At 41.9% G+C, this 22,408-nt stretch overlaps 1 protein-coding gene and 1 pseudogene across 1 annotated transcript in view; both read right to left on the bottom strand.

The window, feature by feature from the left end:
- ANKAR (ankyrin and armadillo repeat containing) overlaps positions 1–22,408 on the bottom strand; it is an 87,667-nt gene that overhangs the window by 12,579 nt on the left and 52,680 nt on the right. Inside the window, exons 12-17 of the mRNA XM_056111609.1 lie at positions 22,029–22,270; positions 21,680–21,833; positions 21,436–21,597; positions 18,434–18,540; positions 2,300–2,422; positions 301–459 (exon numbers count right to left, since the gene is read on the bottom strand). Coding sequence (XP_055967584.1) covers positions 301–459; positions 2,300–2,422; positions 18,434–18,540; positions 21,436–21,597; positions 21,680–21,833; positions 22,029–22,270 — 947 coding nt within the window. The remainder of the gene's footprint in view (positions 1–300; positions 460–2,299; positions 2,423–18,433; positions 18,541–21,435; positions 21,598–21,679; positions 21,834–22,028; positions 22,271–22,408) is intronic.
- On the bottom strand, positions 8,154–8,481 carry LOC130020932 (tubulin-specific chaperone A-like; annotated as a pseudogene).

The raw sequence follows: 22,408 nt of genomic DNA, 5'->3' as shown, positions 1-22,408 counted from the left end.
ACCCATCCCCAGCAACCAGAAACCTCCAGAACCAACTGCCACCATGCTCACAGCTGCTCTCCACATGCTCAAGCTGAGCCTCACCCAGGAGTGAACCTATTTCTGAACTGCGGGGCCAGGAAGACAACTCATACCTCACACCACCCATACTCCAAGAGTACCACACCACATTTGATGGGGTTTAAAATAAGAGGCAATCAATCTTAGAAGGAAATATTTTTACAGATATATATAAATACATATGTGTACATATGTGTGTGTGTGTGTATATATATATATATGTACACACCACTTTTATACCTGAAATGCTGCCATTGCCCTCTCAGTTTCCTCTATTGATCCAAGAAAAGGTTCAAAAATTGATATGGTTATCATTCCACTTTCCAATATCAAGAATTGTTGAAAGCGATTATTGTAGGCAAAAAGTGTTAATGCATAAGCTGCCCTTAAACGAACATCCTAAAAATGGGAGAAACATGCATTATCTTTAGCTTATTCCATTTATCATGTTATTGAAAGGGTTTTTTGTTTGTTTTTATTGAATCAGCGTGAGATACAGTTACAAAGCTTTTATGTTTGAGTTTCAGTAATACAATTATCAAATACCCATCCTTCTACCAGTGCACATTCTCCACCACCAATGTCCCCGGTATCCCGCCCCCGCCCCCACCTCAATCCCAACCTTCCCTTTGCCTCTAAGGCAGACAATTTCCCCCATATTCTCTCTCTACTTTTGGGCATTATGGTTTGCAATACAGATACTGAGAGGCTATCACATTTGGTCCTTTATCTACTTTTAGCACACATCTCCCATCCTGAACAATCCCTCCAACCATCATTGGCTTAGTTATCCCTTCTCTATTCCAGCTGCCTTTTCCCCAGCTCATGAGGCAGGCTTCCAACTATGGAGCAATATTCCTGGCCCTTGTCTCTACTATCTTTGGGTGTCAGTCTCATATTATGTTATTTTATATTCCACAAATGAGTGCAGTCCTTCTCTCTCTGTCTCTTTCTTTCTGACTCATTTCACTTAGCATGATATACTCCATGACCATCCACTTATAAGCAAATTTCATGACTTCATCTTTCCTAACAGCTGCATAATATTCCATTGTGAAGATGTACCAAAGTTTCTTTAACCAGTCATCTATTCTCAGGCACTCTGTACCTCATGATGTTTCAATAATAAAACTTCAAAAAAAATCATCACAATTGCGGGATTTGATGTCAAAGTCACCTAGGATTTCTTATGAATGGTATTTGTTATTTTGTCCCCCTAGGTCTCCCTGGTTACCTTGAGGGCATCCAGGGCCACACAGAACAATGCTTGAGTGGCCATGCAGTACAGGAGATTGAACCAGGGTTGGCTGCATAGGAGTCATGTGCCTTCATCACCACCCTAATTCTCAACCCTCCACACCCCCATACTATCTCTCCATCCCTGCACAGTATTATTGATCCCAAACTTCTTCCTAGGAGCACATTGATACACCTAGGGCTTTTGTGAAAATACTCCATTTACTCAAATCCTCAAAACTAGAGCAGAAACCTTCAAATTACTAAATGTGCTGCAGAAATTAGAGGAGAGAGAAGATAACTAAGTATGTTACTGAATCAATAGCTAGCTTATGAACATGATAGGAATGGAGTAAAAATTATTTGATCAGCTAACCTAGTTCTTGAGTCCCTCAGACACACTGCTCTATACCAGAGACAACACACACACACACACACACGCGCGCGCGCGCGCGCCACACATATGTAAAATGTATATACATCTTATATATCAATTTTTATATATACATATATATCAACGTTAGTTTCTTGGTTGGCATCCAGAAAAACTAATGAAGAATATACCTGAACACCTTTTTTGAAATTCTAAAATAATACTAAAATTTAAAGTTAAGAAAATCTTTCTACACAGATTTCTGGGGGGCAGCGAGGAGAAGGAGTTCCTTCATTACAAAAAAGGAGTTTGAAAAGCACCCCTCTAGCATATTGGGTAACACAGATGCCTGAAGGGTTAAAGGTCATAAAATAAAGTTCAAGGTTTGATAACATTAAGTACAGAAGAGATTTTTTTAAAAAAAAATTATTACCCAAGCAATACAATTGCCATTATTTAAAAAATTTTAAAAGTAACAACTATGATCAATAGGGACAGTATTACTACAATGATTTTTACATGTCTGCAGTAATACATTTATGTGTTTCCATTAAAAAGACTTGATAATTTGATGGCATACTGGATTAAAACTAACTACTAATGAGCTCTAACATTTTGTAAAGATCTTACCTTTTCTGGTGAATGAAGAAGATAAAGGACATCAGTATACTCAAATCCTTCACTTTTTTGCAACACTTTTTGTAACTTATCATTCTTTAGAACAATGCATGCCAAGGAAAATGCTACTTCAACCTAAATTTATGATTTCAGAGATTATTTTTTATTCATAGTTTACCTAATGAAATTTCATTACCTAAACATTAGGCATAAACTAACTTAAGGTTACTATAAAATCCATCGATCCCAATTCTCTAGTATTTAGAAACTGACACTTGTAACTTCTGGAGGAATTAATGCCTCTTATAATTAACAACTGGAAAACATCCTTTATCCATGTGCAGGCTCATTTTTGAATTCTTTTAAAATTAAAAACAATGTTTTTTAAAATCCTGGCCTGAGTTTTTAACAAATTGTTTTGAATTGCTTGATACTGACAAGTTAAGCTTTGGTGGAATATCTGTTCACTTAAATAAAAATTTGGGTATCTCCTCACTTCAGAAGTCATTTAACATATATTTTGAAACCCTTTAGGAAAGTGTAAATGAAACTTGTTCATTGCTGGGTCTTAAATATGCTTAAATATGTATTAAACAATGGAGTTCTATGGGAAAATAGCATCACTGGAAAAGCATTATTAAAATATATTTTTTTACCCACAGGATTTTATTTGAAGAAAAATATGTGATGATGTGTGTCTATGTGTGTGTGTCTATGTGTGTGTGTGTATGTGTGATGCCAGGTATTGAACTAGGTCCTCTACATGTATATATATACATGTGCTCTACCACTGTGCTATATCCCCCATCCTAAAAAAGTGTGACATATAATTAAGTTCTTTTTTTTTTTTTTGGCTTTTTGGGTCACACCTGGCGATGCACAGGGATTACTCCTGGCTCTGTACTCAGGAATTATACCTGGCGGTGCTCAGGGGACCATATGGGATGCTGGGAATCAAACCTAGATCAGCCACGTTCAAGGCAAATGCCCTACCCGCTGTGCTATTGCCCCAGTCCCTTAAGTCCTATTTTAATTAGCTTAAAAATTCCCCTGAAGATATGTACTAAAAATAAATGGAAGCAACTGAATTTTCGATTTCCCATGAAAGTGAATTTTTAATACAAATATATTTTATGTGGCATTTTCTGTAGTTTTGAAATTTATTGTTCTTCAAAACGCAGTGTAGTTTTTACATACATAGAATTAAACAAATTTCTAGCATATGCTTCTTCCTTATGTTTCTTATCAATTCTCATAATAAAATAATCTCTTTCATAGCCAGAAAAGCCTTATGACATCTTTTCTGATAACACATTCATTTAAACTATGATAACTTGCATACTTTTCAGCTGTTATCTTAAATATTCTCATTTTAGTAACAAATATTAAAGAAAATGTGTATTTTTATTCTTATAATATCTTGCCTGGTCAACTATAATCTGAATTTTTAAAGCCTTGGTAAAAGGATTTCAGTGAATGTAAATGTAACTTTATTAGGAAAATTTTACTAGAACTGAAAACAAAAAGTGAACAACTTTTTAACCACTTAATAATTCTTTAATAAGTTTACCTTGGGTGGGAGAGATAGAACAGCAGAAAGGGTACTTGTTTTGCACACAGCCAACCCAGATTTTTATCCCCAGCTCCCCATATGGTTTCCTGAGCCCCGCCAGGAGTGATCTTGGAGTGCAGAGCTAAAATAAGCCTTAAGCCTCACCACAACCCCACCCACCCCACCCATCTACCCCTGTCCCCCAAGGTAAGTTCACCTTGATGAAACTATTGGGCTGGAGCGATAGCACAGTGGATAGGGCATTTGCCTTGCACGCAGCCAACATGGCTGACCCGAGTTTGATTCCTCCGTCCCTCTTGGAGAGCCTGGCAAGCTACCGAGAGTATCTCACCCGCACGGCAGAGCCTGGCAAGCTACCCATGACATATTCAATATGCCAAACACAGTAACAACAAGTCTCACGATGGAGACGTTACTGGGCCTGCTCGAGCAAATTGGTGAACAACGGAGGACTGTGATTACAATGAAACTATTAGTTTCATGGTGTAGCAATAACAGGTACACTTCATTTTCTTTTGTTTGTTTGTTTGTTTTGGTTTGTTTGAGGTTTTTACCTGGTGGTGCTCAGGGGTTACTCCTGGCTCTGCACTCAGGAATTACTCCTGCTGGAATTTGGGGACCATATGAAGTAGTCAGGGATTGAACTGGGAGGGTTGCGGGCAAGTGCCCTACCTGCCGTACTATCTCTCTGGTTCCTCATAGGATACACTATATACTAGTAAGTTAGTTATGTAAACCACATTCCCATTATCCTTACCCAATTTTTGCAACCAATATTTGAAGAAGTAGAGAAGGTATTTTGTAAATATCTGAAAAAAAATCTTTCATGATTATGGACATGAGACTTTACTGTTGTTGGGGCTGGAGCGATAGCACAGTGGGTAAGGCGTTTGCCTTGCACGCAGCCAACATGGCCAACACAGGTTCGATTCCCAGCATCCCATATGGTCCCCCGAGCACGGCCAGGAGTGATTCCTGAGTGTATGAGCCAGGAGTAACCCCTGAGCATCGCCAGGTGTGACCCAAAAAGCAAAAAAAAAAAAAAAAAAAAAAAAGAGAGACTTTACTGTTGTAAAGTTGTAATATTCATTTTTCTTTTCTTTTTTTTTTTTAAGGAAGTTGCACTTTATTCAGAAGCTAATCAAAGTTCTGGTTTTACTTAAACAAAAAAATCCTAAAATCCTGTTTTCGACTCAATCCAGCTATGAGGCAAAGTATCTAAATTTCTATAGACTTTACTTCTGTCAGAAATATCTATAATTAGATTCTCATCCTACTTGAACACAGAGCAGTGGTCAAAATAACAAATTATGGAATGCTAGGTTGAGAGGTCAACATGACAAATGACCTGGCACCCGAGCTGCTAGCTGCGCAAGAGGAAGAGAGCGGCATGGAACGCCTTCAAGAACGTCGAAGAGATTCAGCCGAAGAGAAGGACTACATGGAGGGCGGGATCCACAGATCCCGAAGGAAAAAAAAAATAAACAGTTTCCAAAAAGAGCCGAGATCATCGGGAAGTCCGAGATGGGGTAGGTACCGCATCCCGCCTCCCCCAGATGGAACCCCGGTGACCAGAAACCTCTACAAGCACAGCTCGAGTATGCGGGAACTAGGACTTTTCCTCAAAACCGAGCGGCCGCTTATGCGGCCGCGCGACATCTCTCTATGTACAAAGTGATCCATGGTAAGTAAACCACCTAACGTTTCTCTCTGAAAATCATAGTTAAGCTTGGAGCACGGCCACAGCCCCAGAATCACAAGGGCTTAATGCATAACCCAGCAGCTTGGAGCAGAAAAGTGAACGGGCTGTGTGTTAACCCAGGCCATCAAGTCTGCCAGAGGGGAAAGGGTGTTGGTCCCTTCCGCCCTCCTCCCTCTGGAAAGAAAGGTGGCGGCCACATGGGAGCCTTGTGGACAGCAGGTATGAGCCGGGGGAGTGGGGGCGACTAAAACCTCATGGGATGGGGGGCGTTCCGGTCTGTCCTTCACACCCTACCGAGGCCACCAGTTGCCCCCCACGAGCGGCTCTCCAGCACGGCCACAGCCCCAGAAACACAAGGATTTAATGCAGAACCCAACAGCTTGGAGCAGAAAAGTAAACGGACTATGCGTTAATCCAGGCCATCAAATCTGCTGGAGGGGAAAGGGTGTTGCCCCATTCGCCCTCTCCTCTCTGGAAGAAAGATGGCGGCCACATGGGAGCCTTGTGGACAGCAGGCATGAGCGGGGGGAGCGGGGGCGACTAAAACCTCATGGGAAGGGGGGCGTTCCGGTCTGTCCTTCACGCCCTACCGAGGTCACCAGTTTCCCCCCACGAGTGGCTCTCCAGCACGGCCACAGCCCCAGAAGCACAAGGACTTAATGCAGAACCCAGCAGCTTGGAGCAGAAAAGTGAAAGGACTATGCGTTAATCCAGGCCATCAAATCTGCTGGAGGGGAAAGGGTGTTGCCCCATTCGCCCTCTCCTCTCTGGAAAGAAAGATGGCGGCCACATGGGAGCCTTGTGGTCAGCAGGTATGAGCCGGGGGTATGGGGGCGACTAAAACCTCTTGGGAAGGGGGGCGTTCCAGTCCGTCCTTCACGCCTTACCGAGGTCACCATTTGCCCCCCACGAGCGGCTCTCCAGCACGGCCACAGCCCCAGAAGCACAAGGACTTAATGCAGAACCCAACAGCTTGGAGCAGAAAAGTGAAAGGACTATGCGTTAATCCAGGCCATCATGTCTGCCAGGAGGGGAAAGGGTGTTGGTCCCTTCCGCCCTCCAACCTCTGGAAAGAAAGGTGGCGGCCACATGGGAGCCTTGTGGACAGCAGGTATGAGCCGGGGGTGTGGGGGCGACTAAAACCTCATGGGAAGGGGGGGCGTCCCGGTCCGTCCTTCACGCCCTACCAAGGTCACCAGTTGCCCCCCGCGAGCGGCTCTCCAGCACGGCCACAGCCCCAGAAGCACAGGGACTTAATGCAGAACCCGGCAGCTTGGAGCAGAAAAGTGAAAGGACTATGCGTTAATCCAGGCCATCATGTCTGTCCGGAGGGGAAAGGGTGTTGCCCCAGTCGCCTTCTCCTCTCTGGAAAGAAAGATGGCGTCCGCATGGGAGCCTTGTGGACAGCAGGTATGAGCCGGGGGAGTGGGGGCAACTAAAACCTCATGGGAAGGGGGACGTTTCAGTCCGCCCTTCTCGCCCTACTGAGGCCACCAGTTGCCCCCCACTAGCGGCTCTCCAGCACGGCCACGACTCCAGACCACAGAAAACAATTTCTTAATCATCTGACTTTCAGTATAAATACTTCCAGGGTCAATAAGTAAAATAGCAGAAATCCAAAACCAACATTTAATTCTTGAACCCAGCTGTAGAAAGCAAATCACGTCACAATGCTTTTTCAGCATGTCTGATTTGGGGAGGGGGGTAAACTCTAAATAATAGTGGTGAATCTTTTATTGAAACAATGAATCTAATCAAAGCAGATAGAGTGTTAACTAGAATTCATCTGCCCCACAGGGACTGGGAGGGGTGGGGGGTGGGGTTTTATTGGGGTTCTTCATGGTAAAAAAAAAAAACTATTGGTAAAGGGAAATGTGTTTGATATTTGCATGACTGAGACCTAAACCTGAAAGCTTTGTAACCTTTCCCACAGTGATTCAATAAATAAATAAATTAAAAAATTTAAAAAAAATGTATGAACACACAAAAAAAAAAGAACGTCGAAGAAATAGCTAAGAGGACAAAGAACTTCTGGCTCCGGGCACATCTCTTTGATTCCACTGTTCTTCCTGCATTAACATATGCCTCAGAGACCTGGGCCCTACGCAAACAGGATGAGAATGCTATTCAGGTCTCCCAAAGAAGAATAGAAAGAGCTATGCTTGGAATATCACGTTTCACTCAAATGAGAGAAAGAATCCGGAGTTCTGACATCCGTCGACGATCAAGAATCAGGGACGCTGTCTCATTTACCAAGGTGTCGAAAATCAGATGGGCTGGTCACGTAATGAGATTTAAAGACGACCGCTGGACTAGAGCTGTTACGGACTGGATTCCACGGGATGTCAAAAGACCGCGTGGCCGCCCACCTTCCAGATGGTCAGACTTCTTCGTCAAGATCATGAACGATCGGTTTGAGGCCCTTCATGTTCCCGGAGCGAACAGATGCCATTGGGTTACACTAGCACGCAACAGGGACAAATGGAGACGTTACTGGCGCCCGCTCGAGCAAATCGACGACTAAAGGGAAGTTAAGTGATTAAGTGGAATGCTAGGATATAATGCACAAAAACATCTTATGCAGAAAGTCTTCATGCTTCTAATTTCACTGAATCTAGTACTGATAGTGCTTCTTTATATTCCTCAGCTTCTTCCAAGTCTTTTTTCACTCTCCAGTATTTGCAGAAGGTAGATATGTGCAGCTTCCAGCCTGTGCTGGCAGTCTGGAATCATCATTAGGGACTCATGCAGCATCTCAGCCTGTATTTTAATGGCATTAAATTTTCACCATCTTCTGCTTTCATGTTTTCTATCTTTTCTTCTTGTTGTTTTGCTTCTTTTTCATACATCACTTTTTCTTTGACCAAGACTTACCACGCGGGTCTTGATCTTGATCTGCCTCACGTAGGGTCCAGTCATCTGTAAAATTCTTTTAATAAAATTTACTACTAACTTCATAGCAGTTGTGAGGGGGTGAGCACTTGGGCCAAAGTCAGCAGTACTAATGTCTAACTACTGGTTCTGTTCTGGCTTACTCCTAGAACTTCTGGGGATCAAATCAGGGTTAGCCGCATGCAAGTGCCTTAACCTCTGTATGATGTTTCTGGCCCTGTAGCAAGTTTCTCAAAATAACTTTTAGAATGCTTCTTAAAAATTAAAGATTTCTTAATATTAAAGATTCTTAATATTAAAGCTTTATTTAATTAATATTAAAGCTAAATATAAACTTAAAACTTAAACTTAACTTCCCTTTAGTCGTCGATTTGCCCGAGCGGGCGCCAGTAACGTCTCCATTTGTCCCTGTCGCGTGCTAGTGTAGCCCAATGGCATCTGTTCGCTCTGGGAACATGAAGAGCCTCAAACCAATCGTTCATGATCTTGATGAAGAAGTCTGACCATCTGGTAGGTGGGCGGCCACGCGGTCTTTTGACATCCCGTGGAATCCAGTCCGTAACAGCTCTAGTCCAGCGGTCATCTTTAAATCTCATTACGTGATGAGCCCATCTGATTTTTGACACCTTGGCAAACAAGACAGCATCCCTGATTCTTGATCATCGATGGATGTCAGAACTCCGGATTCTTTCTCTCATTTGAGTGAAACGTGATATTCCAAGCATAGCTCTTTCAATTCCTCTTTGGGAGACCTGAATAGCATTCTCATCCTGTTTACGTAGGGCCCAGGTCACTGAGGCATATGTTAATGCAGGAAGAACAGTGGAATCAAAGAGATGTGCCCGGAGCCTGAGGTTCTTTGTCCTCTTAGTTATTTCTTCGACGTTCTTGAAGGTGTTCCAGACCGCTCTCTTCCTCCTGCGCAGCTCGGGTGCCAGGTCATTTGTCATGTTGACTTCTCGACCTAGGTACACATAGCTGTTGCATTCGGAGATGGTCGTTCCATTGAGAGCGAATGGGGCATCAGGAACGAGGTTGTTTCTCATAAACATTGAGAAACCTCCACTACCTCCACTACCCAGCCGCCACCACACTCCAGGACGCTTTCCAGACCCACGTGGCAGCTCCGACCGAGACTCACGCACGACAAGAGAACCACAGAACAAGATAAGCAGAACGCTCTGAGACCTTGGACTCCAGGCTCGGTGGACCAAGGGACGGAGATCCTCTGCTTGCTTCCACCAACCACAGGTGACAAAGGGATTCTAATCAGGAGCCCCACCCTAACCTGCCCTGTCTGCTTCCACCAACCACCCAGGGATCGGATTGCGCACAAAAGACCCACCCTACCCCTACCTGGACCAGATAAATACCCCACTGGCAGACACAACCGACACTACCTCCACTACCCAGCCGCCACCACACTCCAGGATGCTTTCCGGACCCTAAAACATCATAAGACACTAAATACCCATTTTCTGGAATTGTTGTACCATATTTGATAGGGTTCAAATATGGTAACACCTACGAGGGTGATTAGAGGTCGTCCCAAAAGCCTCTATCCCTCTTGGAAAGACTGGCAAGCTACCAAGAGTATTCCGCCCGCACGGAAGAGCCTGGCAAGCTATCCGTTGTGTATTTGATATGCCAAAACCAGTAACTACAACTGATCTCATTCACCTGACCCTGAAAGCTTCACTGACATGGCAGCACTGAGAAGGATGAGAAAGGAGAGGCCGATAAAATCTCAAGGCCGAACTAGGCTGCCACAATGAAGGAACACAAAAATGATCGTCTGTACTTTCAATGCACGTATGCTAGCATCAGATGCATCCATCGAGCACCTGATGGTACAAGCGCAAATGATCAAGTACGACATCATTGGTCTGACCGAGACAAGAAGGCACGAATCTCACCATGCTGTTTTCGACACTGGAGAAGAATTGTTCCTCAGAACATGCGATAAAAGAGGTGTCAAGGGGCGTTGGTGTCCTTGTCAACACAAACTTGGCCATGAGCATTGATTCATTCGAATGCCTAACAACCCAAATCGGACGTTTACATTTGAATAGATGTGGCTCACTGCCTGCAGTTTCTATCTTCGTTGTCTACGCACCAACATCTCATTATGATGAAAGAGAAATCGAGAAGTTCTACATGGAGCTAGAGAAGTTCTATAAAGAAGACCACACCTTCTACAAGATCATCATGGGTGATTTTAATGCCAAGATAGGACTGAGAAGATCAGCTGAAGAACTTCACATCGGGACCCATGGCCTAGAATGGAACGAACAGAGTGACAGACTGTCTGAGTTCATCATGTTGACCAAGACGAACCATGGTAACTCACAGTTCCAGAAGGCAGAATCTAAACGTTGGATATGGGAGTCTCCCGGTGGAAGATTCCCAACGAAATAGACCACATCATATCCAATTGACAGTTTTGCCTGACCGATGTGGCTGTTGTCCCAAAATTCCGAACGGGATCAGACCACCGTCTCCTTCATGCAAAATTCTACTTCACACAGTGGGGAGAAAGGGTTGCAAAGTTTAAAAAGAGAACTCCCAGAATGAACACCAACTGGGAACTCTTTGGCACTATTGCGGCAACATGGGAAGATGCCATTGTTGACAACATTGACGAGGAATACGATCGACTGGTTCAGCACCTCCATGAATGTGCGAGGAAGGCCACGAGAGAGATAGCCACAAAAAAGCACCTGTCTTTGAAAACTCTTGAGCTTATTCGCCAGCGTGGTTTGGCTCATGCCTCAGGCAACCGCAAGCTAACGTCCGAGCTTGCAAAGCAGTGCAGAGATGCGATCAAGGAAGACCTCAAAGAGAGAAGAGTGTAGATCCATCTCCTAGAAAGCCGGTTTTCTCCCCTGATCTGTGCAGGATGGGCACGGAGGCCCAGCTATGGGCAACAAAACTGAACGGCTCCAGTTCCGGCTAGGTACAGCCCGCCCCTGGGGGCCTGGGACCCTCTCTGGGCATGCGCAACTAGATCCGTCTCCTGGAGAGCCTGTTTTCTCCCCTGGTCTGCATGGAACGGGCACGGAGGCCCAGCTCTGGGCAACAAAGCTGAGCGGCTCCAATTCCAACCAGGTACAGCCCGCCCCCAGGGGCCTGGGACCCTCTCTGGGCATGCGCAGCTAGCTCCATCTCCTGGAAAGCCGGTTTTCTCCCCTGATCTGCGCGGGACGGGCACGGAGGCCCAGCTCTGGGCAACAAAGCTGAACGGCTCCTCATTCCAACCAGGAGACATTCCCAACTCCTCGCCCAGTCCCAGGGACTCTTTCCGGAGCTGCGGCCACTAATGCAGCCGCAAAATATTTTCCCACTACATATGCCATAGGAACCATAAGCTACCTTCTTAGATGGAAACTTCTCTAGTTTAGCTCAGCCACTAGAAACATAGTAGTCAATAACTCATAAGCCTATCTTAACTCACACTGAATATCAAGCAGAATAGTAACAGTGAACGTGAAGGACTAAACCACACTTGTCACAATGGTAAAGCAACGCAAAAGCTCACCAAACTTTCTTATTGAAGAGTCTAGCCCAGATGACACCAACAGTACTATAGTGTTAGACAACCTCTCTGACAAGGAATTCAGAAGGGAGCTACTTAGGATGCTTAGGGAACTAAAAGAAACAGTGGAAAGCAATGCCAATAGAAGACAAGAGGATTTGAAGGCAGAAATGAGGAAAATGCAATCAGAAATGTCAGACCTGAAAAATCTTGTAGGCGAATTGAAAAACTCAGTGGAAGGCCTCAGCAGCAGAGTAAGAGCTGCTGAGAACAGAATCAGTGAGCTCTAAGATGAAGTTCAGAGACTCTCCAGAAAAGAGCAGAAAATGGAAAAGAGGCTCACAATTCGGGAACAGATGGCAAGAGAAGATCGTGATGAAGCCAAGAGGGGTAACATAAGAATTATTGGAGTCCCAGAGGGACAGGAAGAAAACCTTGATGAAGAAGAAACTGTCAAAGACATCATTGCTACAACGTTTCCAGAGCTGAAGAAAACTTGTGACCACATTCAGGAGGCCCAAAGGGTACCAGCTAGAAGAAATCCAAATAAAAATACCCCAAGACACATTCTGATTAAAATGACCAAAACCTTAGACAGAGACAGAATTCTGAAAGCAGCAAGATCAAGAAAGAAATCTCTTACAAAGGGGCATCCTTAAAATTCACAGCTGATTTTTCTGATGAAACCCTCATGGCCCGAAAACAGTGGTGGGACATAGTGAAAAAACTCAATGAACTAAATGCCTCCCCAAAAATACTTTACCCAGCGAGACTCTCATTCATAATAGAAGGAACAACACACAGTTTCACAGACAAACAACAGCTCAGGAACTTCATAGACTCAAAACCATGGTTACAAGAACAACTAAATGGACTACTTTAAGGCAAGAAAGGCCCCTCAAATACACCAAATTTTAACAGAACAATGGTACAAAATCCCATAATAATAATCTCTCTCAATGTCAATGGGCTAAGCGCACCAATTAAAAGACATAGAGTGGCAGAATGGATTAGAAAATTGAACCCAACATTCTGCTGCCTGCAAGAAACACATCTCAATAGTCAAAGCAAACACAGACTCAGAGTCAAAGGCTGGAAAACAATCCTACAGGCAAACAGCTCCCATAAAAAAGCTGGGGGTAGCCATCCTAATATCAGACCACATCGATTTCAGAGTGAAGAAGGTCATAAGAGACAGTGAAGGCCATTTCTTATTGATCAAAGGATCTGTACAACAGGAAGAACTTACAATAATAAATGTATATGCACCTAATGAGAGACCAGCAAAGTACTTAAAACAACTACTCATAGATTTGGAAAAAGACATCAACAGCAACACAATACTAGTGGGAGACTTCAACACCGCTTTGTCACCTCTTGATAGATCAACCAGACTCAAGCTTAGCAAGGACATACTTCATCTGAGGGAAACAATGGAAGAAATGGACTTAGTAGATATATACAGGAAACTTCATCCTCAAAAAGCTGAATACACATTCTTCTCAAGCGTACATGGAACATTCTCCAAGATGAGAATGCTGAGCCACAAAACATGCCTCCATAAAATTAAGAAGATAGAGATTGTATTAACAATCTTCTCAGACCATAATGCGCTGAAATTAGAAGTAAATCACACACAAAAACAGAAAACTAAATCAAACACCTGGAAATTAAACAGTGCGCTATTGAACAATGAGTGGATTAGACAGGAAATCAAAGAGGAAATCAAAAGATTCCTAGAAACGAATGAAAATGAGAACACGAGTTACCAAAACTTATGGGACACAGCAAAAGCTGTGCTAAAAGGAAAGTTTATAGCTCTACAAGCATTCCTCAGGAAGGAGGAGTGAGCACACATAAGTAACCTAACCTCACAGCTTAAAAGCTTGGAGAAGGACCAAAAAATGGAGCACAACCCGAACAGGAGAAAGGAAATAATAAAACTCAAAGCAGAGATTAATGAGATGGAAACCCAAAAAACAATCCGAAAGATCAATGAAACCAAGAGCTGGTTCTTCGAGAAAATTAACAAGATCAATAAGCCTCTAGCAAAACTCACAAAGAAAGGGAGAGAGAAAACCCTAATAAACCGAATCAGAAATGAAAAGGGGATCATTACAACAGAAACTACAGAAATTCAAAGGATCCTCAGGGAGTACTTTGAGAAGCTTTATGCCACGGAACATCAAAACCTCGAGGAAATGAATAAATTCCTAGACTCCTACAGACTCCCAAGGCTGAACCAAGAAGACCTGGAATACCTGAACAGACCTATCACCATCAAGGAAATTGAAATGGTAATAAAAAGTCTCCCCAAGCACAAAAGTCCTGGCTCGGATGGATTCACTAGTGAATTCTTCCAAATCTTTAAAGAGGACTTACTCCCAATCCTCTTTAAGCTTTTCCACGAAATTGAAATATCAAAAACACTTCCGAACAGTTTCTACGAAGCAAATATCACACTGATACCAAAAGCAGATAGAGATACCACAAAGAAAGAGAATTACAGACTGATATCCCTGATGAACACAGATGCAAAGATCCTCAACAAACTACTAGCAAATAGAATCCAACTACTCATCAAAAAGATCATACACCATGACCAAGTAGGATTCATCCCAGGGATGCAAGGATGGTTTAACATTCGGAAATCAATCAACATAATCCACCATATCAACAAAAGAAAAGATAAAAAGCATATGATCATATCAATAGATGCAGAGAAAGCATTTGACAAGATCCAGCACCCCTTTATGATGAAAACCCTAGCCAAAATGGGTATAGAGGGGACCTTCCTCAACATAATTAAAGCCATCTACCACAAGCCTACAGCAAGCATCATCCTCAATGGGGAAAAACTGAGAGCCTTCCCTCTAAGATCAGGGACGAGACAAGGATGCCCACTATCTCCACTACTGTCCACATAGTACTGGAAGTACTTGCAATAGCGATTAGACAAGAAAAAGATATTAAGGGCATTCAGGTTGGAAAGGAAGAAATCAAGCTCTCACTATTCGCAGACGATATACTCTACTTAGAGAACCCAATAACCTCCACCAAAAAACTCCTAGAAACAATAGACTCGTATAGTAAAGTTGCAGGCTATAAAATCAATACCCCAAAGTCCATGGCTTTCCTATACTCAAACAGTGAGAGAGAAGAAAGCAACATGAAAAAAAAAATCCCGTTCACAATTGTGCCCCAGAAAATCAAGTACCTAGGAATCAGCTTAACTAAGGAAGTAAAGGACTTGTACAAAGAAAACTACAAAACGCTACTTCAGGAAATAAAAGAGGACACGAGGAAATGGAAAGATATCCCCTGCTCATGGGTCGGAAGACTTAACATTGTCAAAATGGCAATACTACCGAAAGCATTGTATAAATTCAATGCAATCCCTATAAGTATACCCATGACATTCTTCAAAGAAATGGAGCAAACACTCCTGAAATTTATATGGAACAATAAGCCCCCACGAATAGCTAAAGCAATTCTTGGGAAAAAGAAAATGGGAGGAATCAACCTCCCGAACTTCAAACTGTACTACAAAGCAGTAATAATTAAAACAGTATGGTACTGGAACAAAGGCAGAACTGCAGACCAATGGAACAGGGTTGAATACACTGACATCTCCCCTCAATCATATGATCATCTAATCTTTGATAAAGGTGCAAGTAATGTGAAGTGGAGTAAGGAAAGCCTCTTTAACAAATTGTGCTGGCATCACTGGACGGCTACATGCAAAAAAATAGGCTCAGAACTCTGCCTAACACCATGTACAAAAGTAAGATCAAAATGGATTAAAGACCTCAACATCAGACCAGAAACCATAAGATACATTGAAGACAAAGTTGGCAAAACCCTCTATGACATTGAAGCTAATGGTATCTTCAAAGATGCCACGACACTGGCCGAGCAAGTGAAAACAGAGATAGATAAATGGGACTATCTTAAACTAAGAAGCTTCTGCACCTCCAAAGAAACAGTGACCAAAATACAAAGACAGTCTACAGAATGGGAAAGGATATTCGCCGAATACACATCTGACAAGGGGTTGATATCCAGGATATACAAAATACTGGTTAAACTCCACAAGAAGAAAACATCCAACCCCATCCAAAAATGGGGCAATGAAATGAACAGAAACTTTCTCAAAGAAGAAATCCGAATGGCAAAAAAGCACATGAGAAAATGCTCTACATCATTAATCATCAGGGAGATGCAGATCAAAACCACAATGAGATACTATCTCACACCTCCGAGACTGGTCCACATTCAAAAGAGCAAAAGCAACCGATGCTGGCACGGATGTGGCGACAAAGGGACACTCCTTCACTGTTGGTGGGAATGTCCACTGGTTCAGCCCTTCTGGAAAACAGTATGGACGATTCTCAAAAAATTAGAAATTGGGCTCCCATTTGACCCAGCAATACCACTCCTGGGAATATATCCCAGAGAGGCAAAAATGTATAGTCGAAGTGACATCTGCACTTGTTTGTTCATTGCAGCACTCTTTACAATAGCCAGAAACTGGAAGAAACCTGAATGCCCAAGAACAAGATGAATGGTTAAAGAAACTTTGGTACATCTACACAATGGAGTACTATGTAGCTGTTAGAAAAGATGAAGTCATGAAATTTACATACAAGTGGTACAACATGGAAAGTATCATGCTAAGCGAAATGAGTCAGAAAGAGAGGGATAGACATAGAAATATTGCATTCATCTGGGGGATATAAAGTAACAAAATATGAGATTAATACCCAAGAATAGCTGAGATCAGCACCAGGAGGATTACTCCATAACTTAGAGGCCAGCCGGGTACTCTAGGGGAAAGGGCAGCTCAGATAGAGAAGGGAGCACCAAATAAAGGGTGTTTGGAGGATCCTCCCAGGAAGGGAGATGCATGTCGAAAGTAGACTATGGACTAAACATGTTTGCCACTCAATGCCTCTTTTGCAGACCACAACACCCAAAAGGAGAGAGAGAACACAGGGGATTGCCCTGCCACAGAGGCAGGGGGGGATATGGGGATGGGGGTGGGGGGGATATTATCCATGGTGGTGGAAAATGGGCACTGGTGGAGGGATGGGTATCTGATCATTGTATAATCGAAACCCAAGCACAAAAAATAGTAAATCTACAACTGTACCTCATGGTGTTTCACTAATAAAAAAAAGAAATAAAAAAAATAAATAAAAAAGAGAGAGAGAAGAGCAGAAGTGCTGGTAGATGCAGCAGAAGCCGGGAAAAGTATTCGTAACACCCATATGTCCTTCGCCAACTACAAGACCAAGATGACTGCCCTCCGACGTCCTGATGGATCCATCACATCCTCCAGAACGGCAATGGAGAAGATTATCCATGACTTCTACTCAAATCTCTTCGATAGCCATGTCCACTTGCCGACATACCAAATTCCACAGGATGGATATGTTGTTCCCAACGTTCTCCCTTCCGAAATCCGACACGCCATTTCGTCGGTAAAGAAATGAACAGCACCCCGCCCAGACAAGGTCAGACCTGAACACCTGAAGAACCTGCCGTCAGTACTCATCAATACACTGGCTGGGCTCTTCACACGCTACCTCTCCGAATGCAAGTTTCCATCCCAATGGAAAACCAGCAGGACCGTACTACTGTTCAAGAAGGGAGACATCCATGACATTGGCAACTATCGCCCGATCTGCCTATTTTATGTCATCTACAAGTTGTTCACTCGAGTCATCCTAAATAGGATTGGCAGAACACTATATGAAGCACAATTATGCAAGCAAGCCGGGTTCCGCAAAGGATTCAGCACCATCTACCATATCCACACAATAACCAAGCTCATTGAGGTTTCTCGGGAGTTCAAGATGCCGCTCTGTTTAACGTTCATTGATTTAAAGAAGGCCTTTGATTCTGTTGAGACGAAAGCGGTCATTGAAACCCTAGCCAATCAGGGCATTCAAACCCAATACATCAAGATCCTCCGTGAGTTGGATTGCGGATTCACTACCAGGATCTCACCATTCTACAAAGAAGTAATCATTGATGTCAAGAGAGGGGTTCAGCAGGGTGATACCATTTCACCAAAACTCTTCAGTGCCACCCTCGAGAACATCATGCGACGACTGGAATGGGAAGGAATGGGAGTGAAGATAGATGGTCGACAACTACACCACCTCCGCTTTGCTGATGACATTGTTTTAATAACACCAAACATCAGCCAAGCGGCACAAATGCTGGCCGACTTTGACCGTGAGTGTGGAAAGGTAGGACTACAGCTGAATCTTACGAAAGCTAAATATAAAGATTCTTAATATTAAAGCTTCTTAATATTAAAGATTAAATATTTGTATATTTGTGAAGTTGCATGATGATACAAATCATTCTTAAAAGTCCTAGTTCTGTTCATTTTTAGTGTACTAGAATAAATAAGCTTAAAGTCCTTGTTTGTACCTTAATGTAAGGAGAAGGGTGATTTCTCAGCAGTTGAATAAGTACTGGCAGAGCATTTTCATCTACAACATATTGCTGACTAATAGGATTGCTTGTATGAGCAACACCTGTAAGAATCAACAAGGTAATTGTGTTTTTCCTCTAGGAAATGGTAAAGTGAAATATAGTTGATATTCGGGGTTTGATGAAATATCCTAGCAGTCTATAGCTAGTCGATTTGCTCGAGCGGGCCCAGTAACGTCTCCATTGGAGACTTTGTTGTTACTGTGTTTGGCATATCGAATACTAGAAAGATGCAATAAAGAATGCTTTGTTGGCACTATTTTACTAAACTGACAATTTTAATGTCATGTGAATAAACATGAAAATTTTCTGTTATCTGTTATGGTTTTCCAAAATAAAAAAAAATTATTATACTACCAAGGAATAATACAAACATAACCATTATTCCTTGAAGAAATGCTATGTGCTATATGTTTAGGCTTATAGTTGCTATTTTTCATAAAAAGTTTATTTTGATTAAAAATCACTAGTGTAGGTAACAGAGAGATAATATAGTGGGTAGGGTGCTTGCCTTGCCTGAAGTCAACCTAGGTTCGATGCACAACACATTATATGCATCCCCATACCTCACCAGGAATGATTCTTGAGCACAGAGCTAGGAGTAAGCACTGAGTGCCACCAGGTGTGGCTCCAAAACAAAACAAAAATCACTGGAGCAAATTACCTGGTTAAAATTTCTGGATTCAAAGCTGAAGAGGAACAGGAAGTAGGTACTTGTCTGGAAAGCAGTCACATTGGTTGTGACCCTCATTCGAATCCCCAGCACCACAAATGGTCCCCTGAGCACTGCCAGGGGTGACTCCTGAGCACAGAGCCAGAAGTAGCCACTATGCAGTTCTAGGTGTGACCCAACATCCTCTTTTTTTGGAATAAATAATTTTTTAAAACTTTGGATTTATTAAATATACATACCAAAAATGAAAAATAAACTTTAAATTAGAGGCCAAGTCTCAATAAAGAAATAGAAGTATTCTGTCACCTGGGATGTACATTAACACTGATTATGTGACTAGTCTTCATTCAACCAACAGGTATTGAATTTTCAATGCACTAGGTACTAGGGTAAAAAAGATGGCTATAGGGGTCCCATTAATAAATGATCATGTAATAACTGTGTTCCATGTAATAAGTGCTTTAATGTAGCTACAGAAAGGGACACACTTTCACCAAGAAGAGTAACTGCTTCTGAGGAGAGATAAAGGGCATAGGGATATTCTAAAGGGTGTACCATAACTCTAGCCCCTACAGGTAACATCTTAACTGTGGGGTTCAGTCAATTCCTAGTAAAGGCTTTTCCAAACTTATCCTACAAAAGCTTAAAAGCTTAAAATGCTAGTTGTGAATGGATCAAACTGATCCCAACAAACCTAACTGGCATATCAATAAAGAGTCCATTTTTAAAGGAAAACAAGATCCAGAATCAGTAAACTTAAAATTCAGAATTACTAAAATTCGATCACATCTTACACACAAATTGTAAGATATGAAATGACTATCAAAAATTGATAAAATATGTACAAAAATAGAATACTACATTGGAAATTAAGACACTGTTAATAGATCTTAAGGAAAACTAAATATGTGATTATGCCATATCTATGGAATGGAAACTTTGATAGTGTTTTTTCTTCCCAAATGCATTTATAAATTCAATACAATTACAATTTTAAAAAGCAGGAAATTTTCATAAATTGGTGGGTAATTTTGAAAATCATATTGAAATACAAAGAATCTGGAACAGTCAAACAACTTCAAAAATATGTATCAAGGTCAATGATCTTACATGACCTATATTCAAGGTTTACTATAAACCTAAGATAGTAAGTAAGGCATGAGAAAATAATAAGGTAGACAAGTAGGTAAATACAGCAGAGCAAAGAGTTCAGAAATTGACCTTCAGATATATAATGAGTTGATATTTTTAATTTTTAATTTTTTTTGGGGGGTCACACCTAGCAGTACTCAGTGAGCCATGTGGTTCTAAAGATCAAACACAGGTTTTCTGCATGAAAAACATGCTCGTGCACGTTTTTTTTCTAGTTGGGGAGGCACACTCAGCTGTGCTCAGACCACACCCCTGGTAGAACTTGGGTACCATATGTGGTGCCAAGGATCAAACAGACGTTTGTTGCATGTAAGTTAAGTGCACTACCCTCTTTCATATCTCTCTGGCCCCATGAACTACAGTATTTTGAACCATCTTCTTAACTCCTAGTGGAATGATTTCTGACGAAAATTTACATAATTTAATGGAGGAAAAATTACTATTTAAAAAAAAATTTTACCCCTCCACTTTATTCGTCGTCCCCCAATACCTATGTCCACAGGTCATCTTAATTCTATTATCAGTTCTACTTGTTTGTCTGTTTTCAGCGGGAGGGCATGCCCAGCTGTGCTCAGGGGCTGTTCCTGGCTCTGTGTTCAGGAGGGGTCCATGCTGGCACTCATGGTGTGGGACTTGAATTGCGGTTGGCCGGATACTAGGCAAGTGCATTAACCCCTGTACTATCTTTCCACCCTGATTAGTTTGTCTTTCCCTTATTTTGCTTTGCATAGTTCCTAAGAGATCCTTCCATTTTGTTGCAAATGAAGTTTTTTCATAAATCGACTCTCCCTGACTGCCCCACTCCCGTGGTACTGGGCATTGAGTATAAATATCCTGCATGCAAAACAAACATATAATTTACCACTGATTAAGCCCACAATTCCTTTAAGTTAAAACAGCCAAGCTTTATTGTCCTATTTCTCTTTTAAACCAGAGCTCATGAGTCAGGTTGAAATAAAATGCTTAATTATCTGTAACATTTATACTTGCTATCAGGTCTTGAAGACATAAAATAATAATAACCTTTCATAGAGTAAATGTTTTAGGGCCCAGTGAGATAGATTGGAAGAGAAGTGTCTTATTGATATTTTTAAAACTTAAAATGTATACCAACCAATACAAATGGATCCCACTGCTTTAACGACACTCAGAAGTGTGCCTTCAGCAATTTTACTAATCCGTAGTAAGCGAACCAGTGGAGCAATTCCATTCCCTTCACATATTTGATTCTGGTGCAACCTGCTATCCTTACTTAGAGCTATGACTGCTTCACCTCCTGGTAAAGAAAAGCAAGAAATGTGTGACTGTCTCATGTTTTGTTCCACATTGTGCCATTAGATGCATAGAAAATAACATACCAACATACTGCATTTTTGCTGATGGTGACAAGAGCATATTTATTATGAAGTTGTATCCAATCTGTTCGGCCATAAATTTTTGTTGTTTCAGTGTTTGTCCTGCCAAGGCCCATAGTGCCACAGCGCCTTGTTCCTTAGCATCTATTTGAAATACCTATTAAAATATATATATATTTTATGTGTATATATACATATATATAACATATACATTCATCAACAACTTAGTATTTGTATCACAGTACAGCAACTATGTTTAATATGTTAATTTCAGAATCGGTTTTAGTTTTACTTAACAAAATTCATTGCTGTGTACTTTGTCTAAGAAAACTGACAAGCATGAAAATCTTACCTTGAGGAGTTTTAAGAGATATTTAGTTAATGAATTTTCCAAAAACGCTCTCTGTAAACGAGAGTTGAAACTTGCCAGTGACTCCACAGCCAGAGCTCCCTTCACCTGGACACTGAGGTGGTTTCCTTTAAAAATAGCAATGAGTGGAGGAATAACTCCTTCCGCAGCCAGGGAGTTCTGAATTTCCTTATTGTCACGTGCAACCTCGGCGATGGTGGCAGAGGCAACAGCTCTCAGTGCATCTTCAAATAAATTCAAGACCTCGCTAAATAAATCTTTTTAAAAGCAACCTTTTCAGTATGTAACAGGTCATTAGTTCCCTACAGTGTAAAATCAAATTTATTGCATACATAGAAATTTAAAAAGAAAACTGCCCGCAT

Source organism: Sorex fumeus, unplaced genomic scaffold (assembly GCF_029834395.1).
Source record: "Sorex fumeus unplaced genomic scaffold, SorFum_2.1 ptg000014l, whole genome shotgun sequence".
Taxonomy (NCBI): Eukaryota; Metazoa; Chordata; class Mammalia; order Eulipotyphla; family Soricidae; genus Sorex; species Sorex fumeus.
The sequence above is the reverse complement of the archived record's forward strand: the minus strand, read 5'-3'. Positions and strand labels throughout refer to the sequence as shown.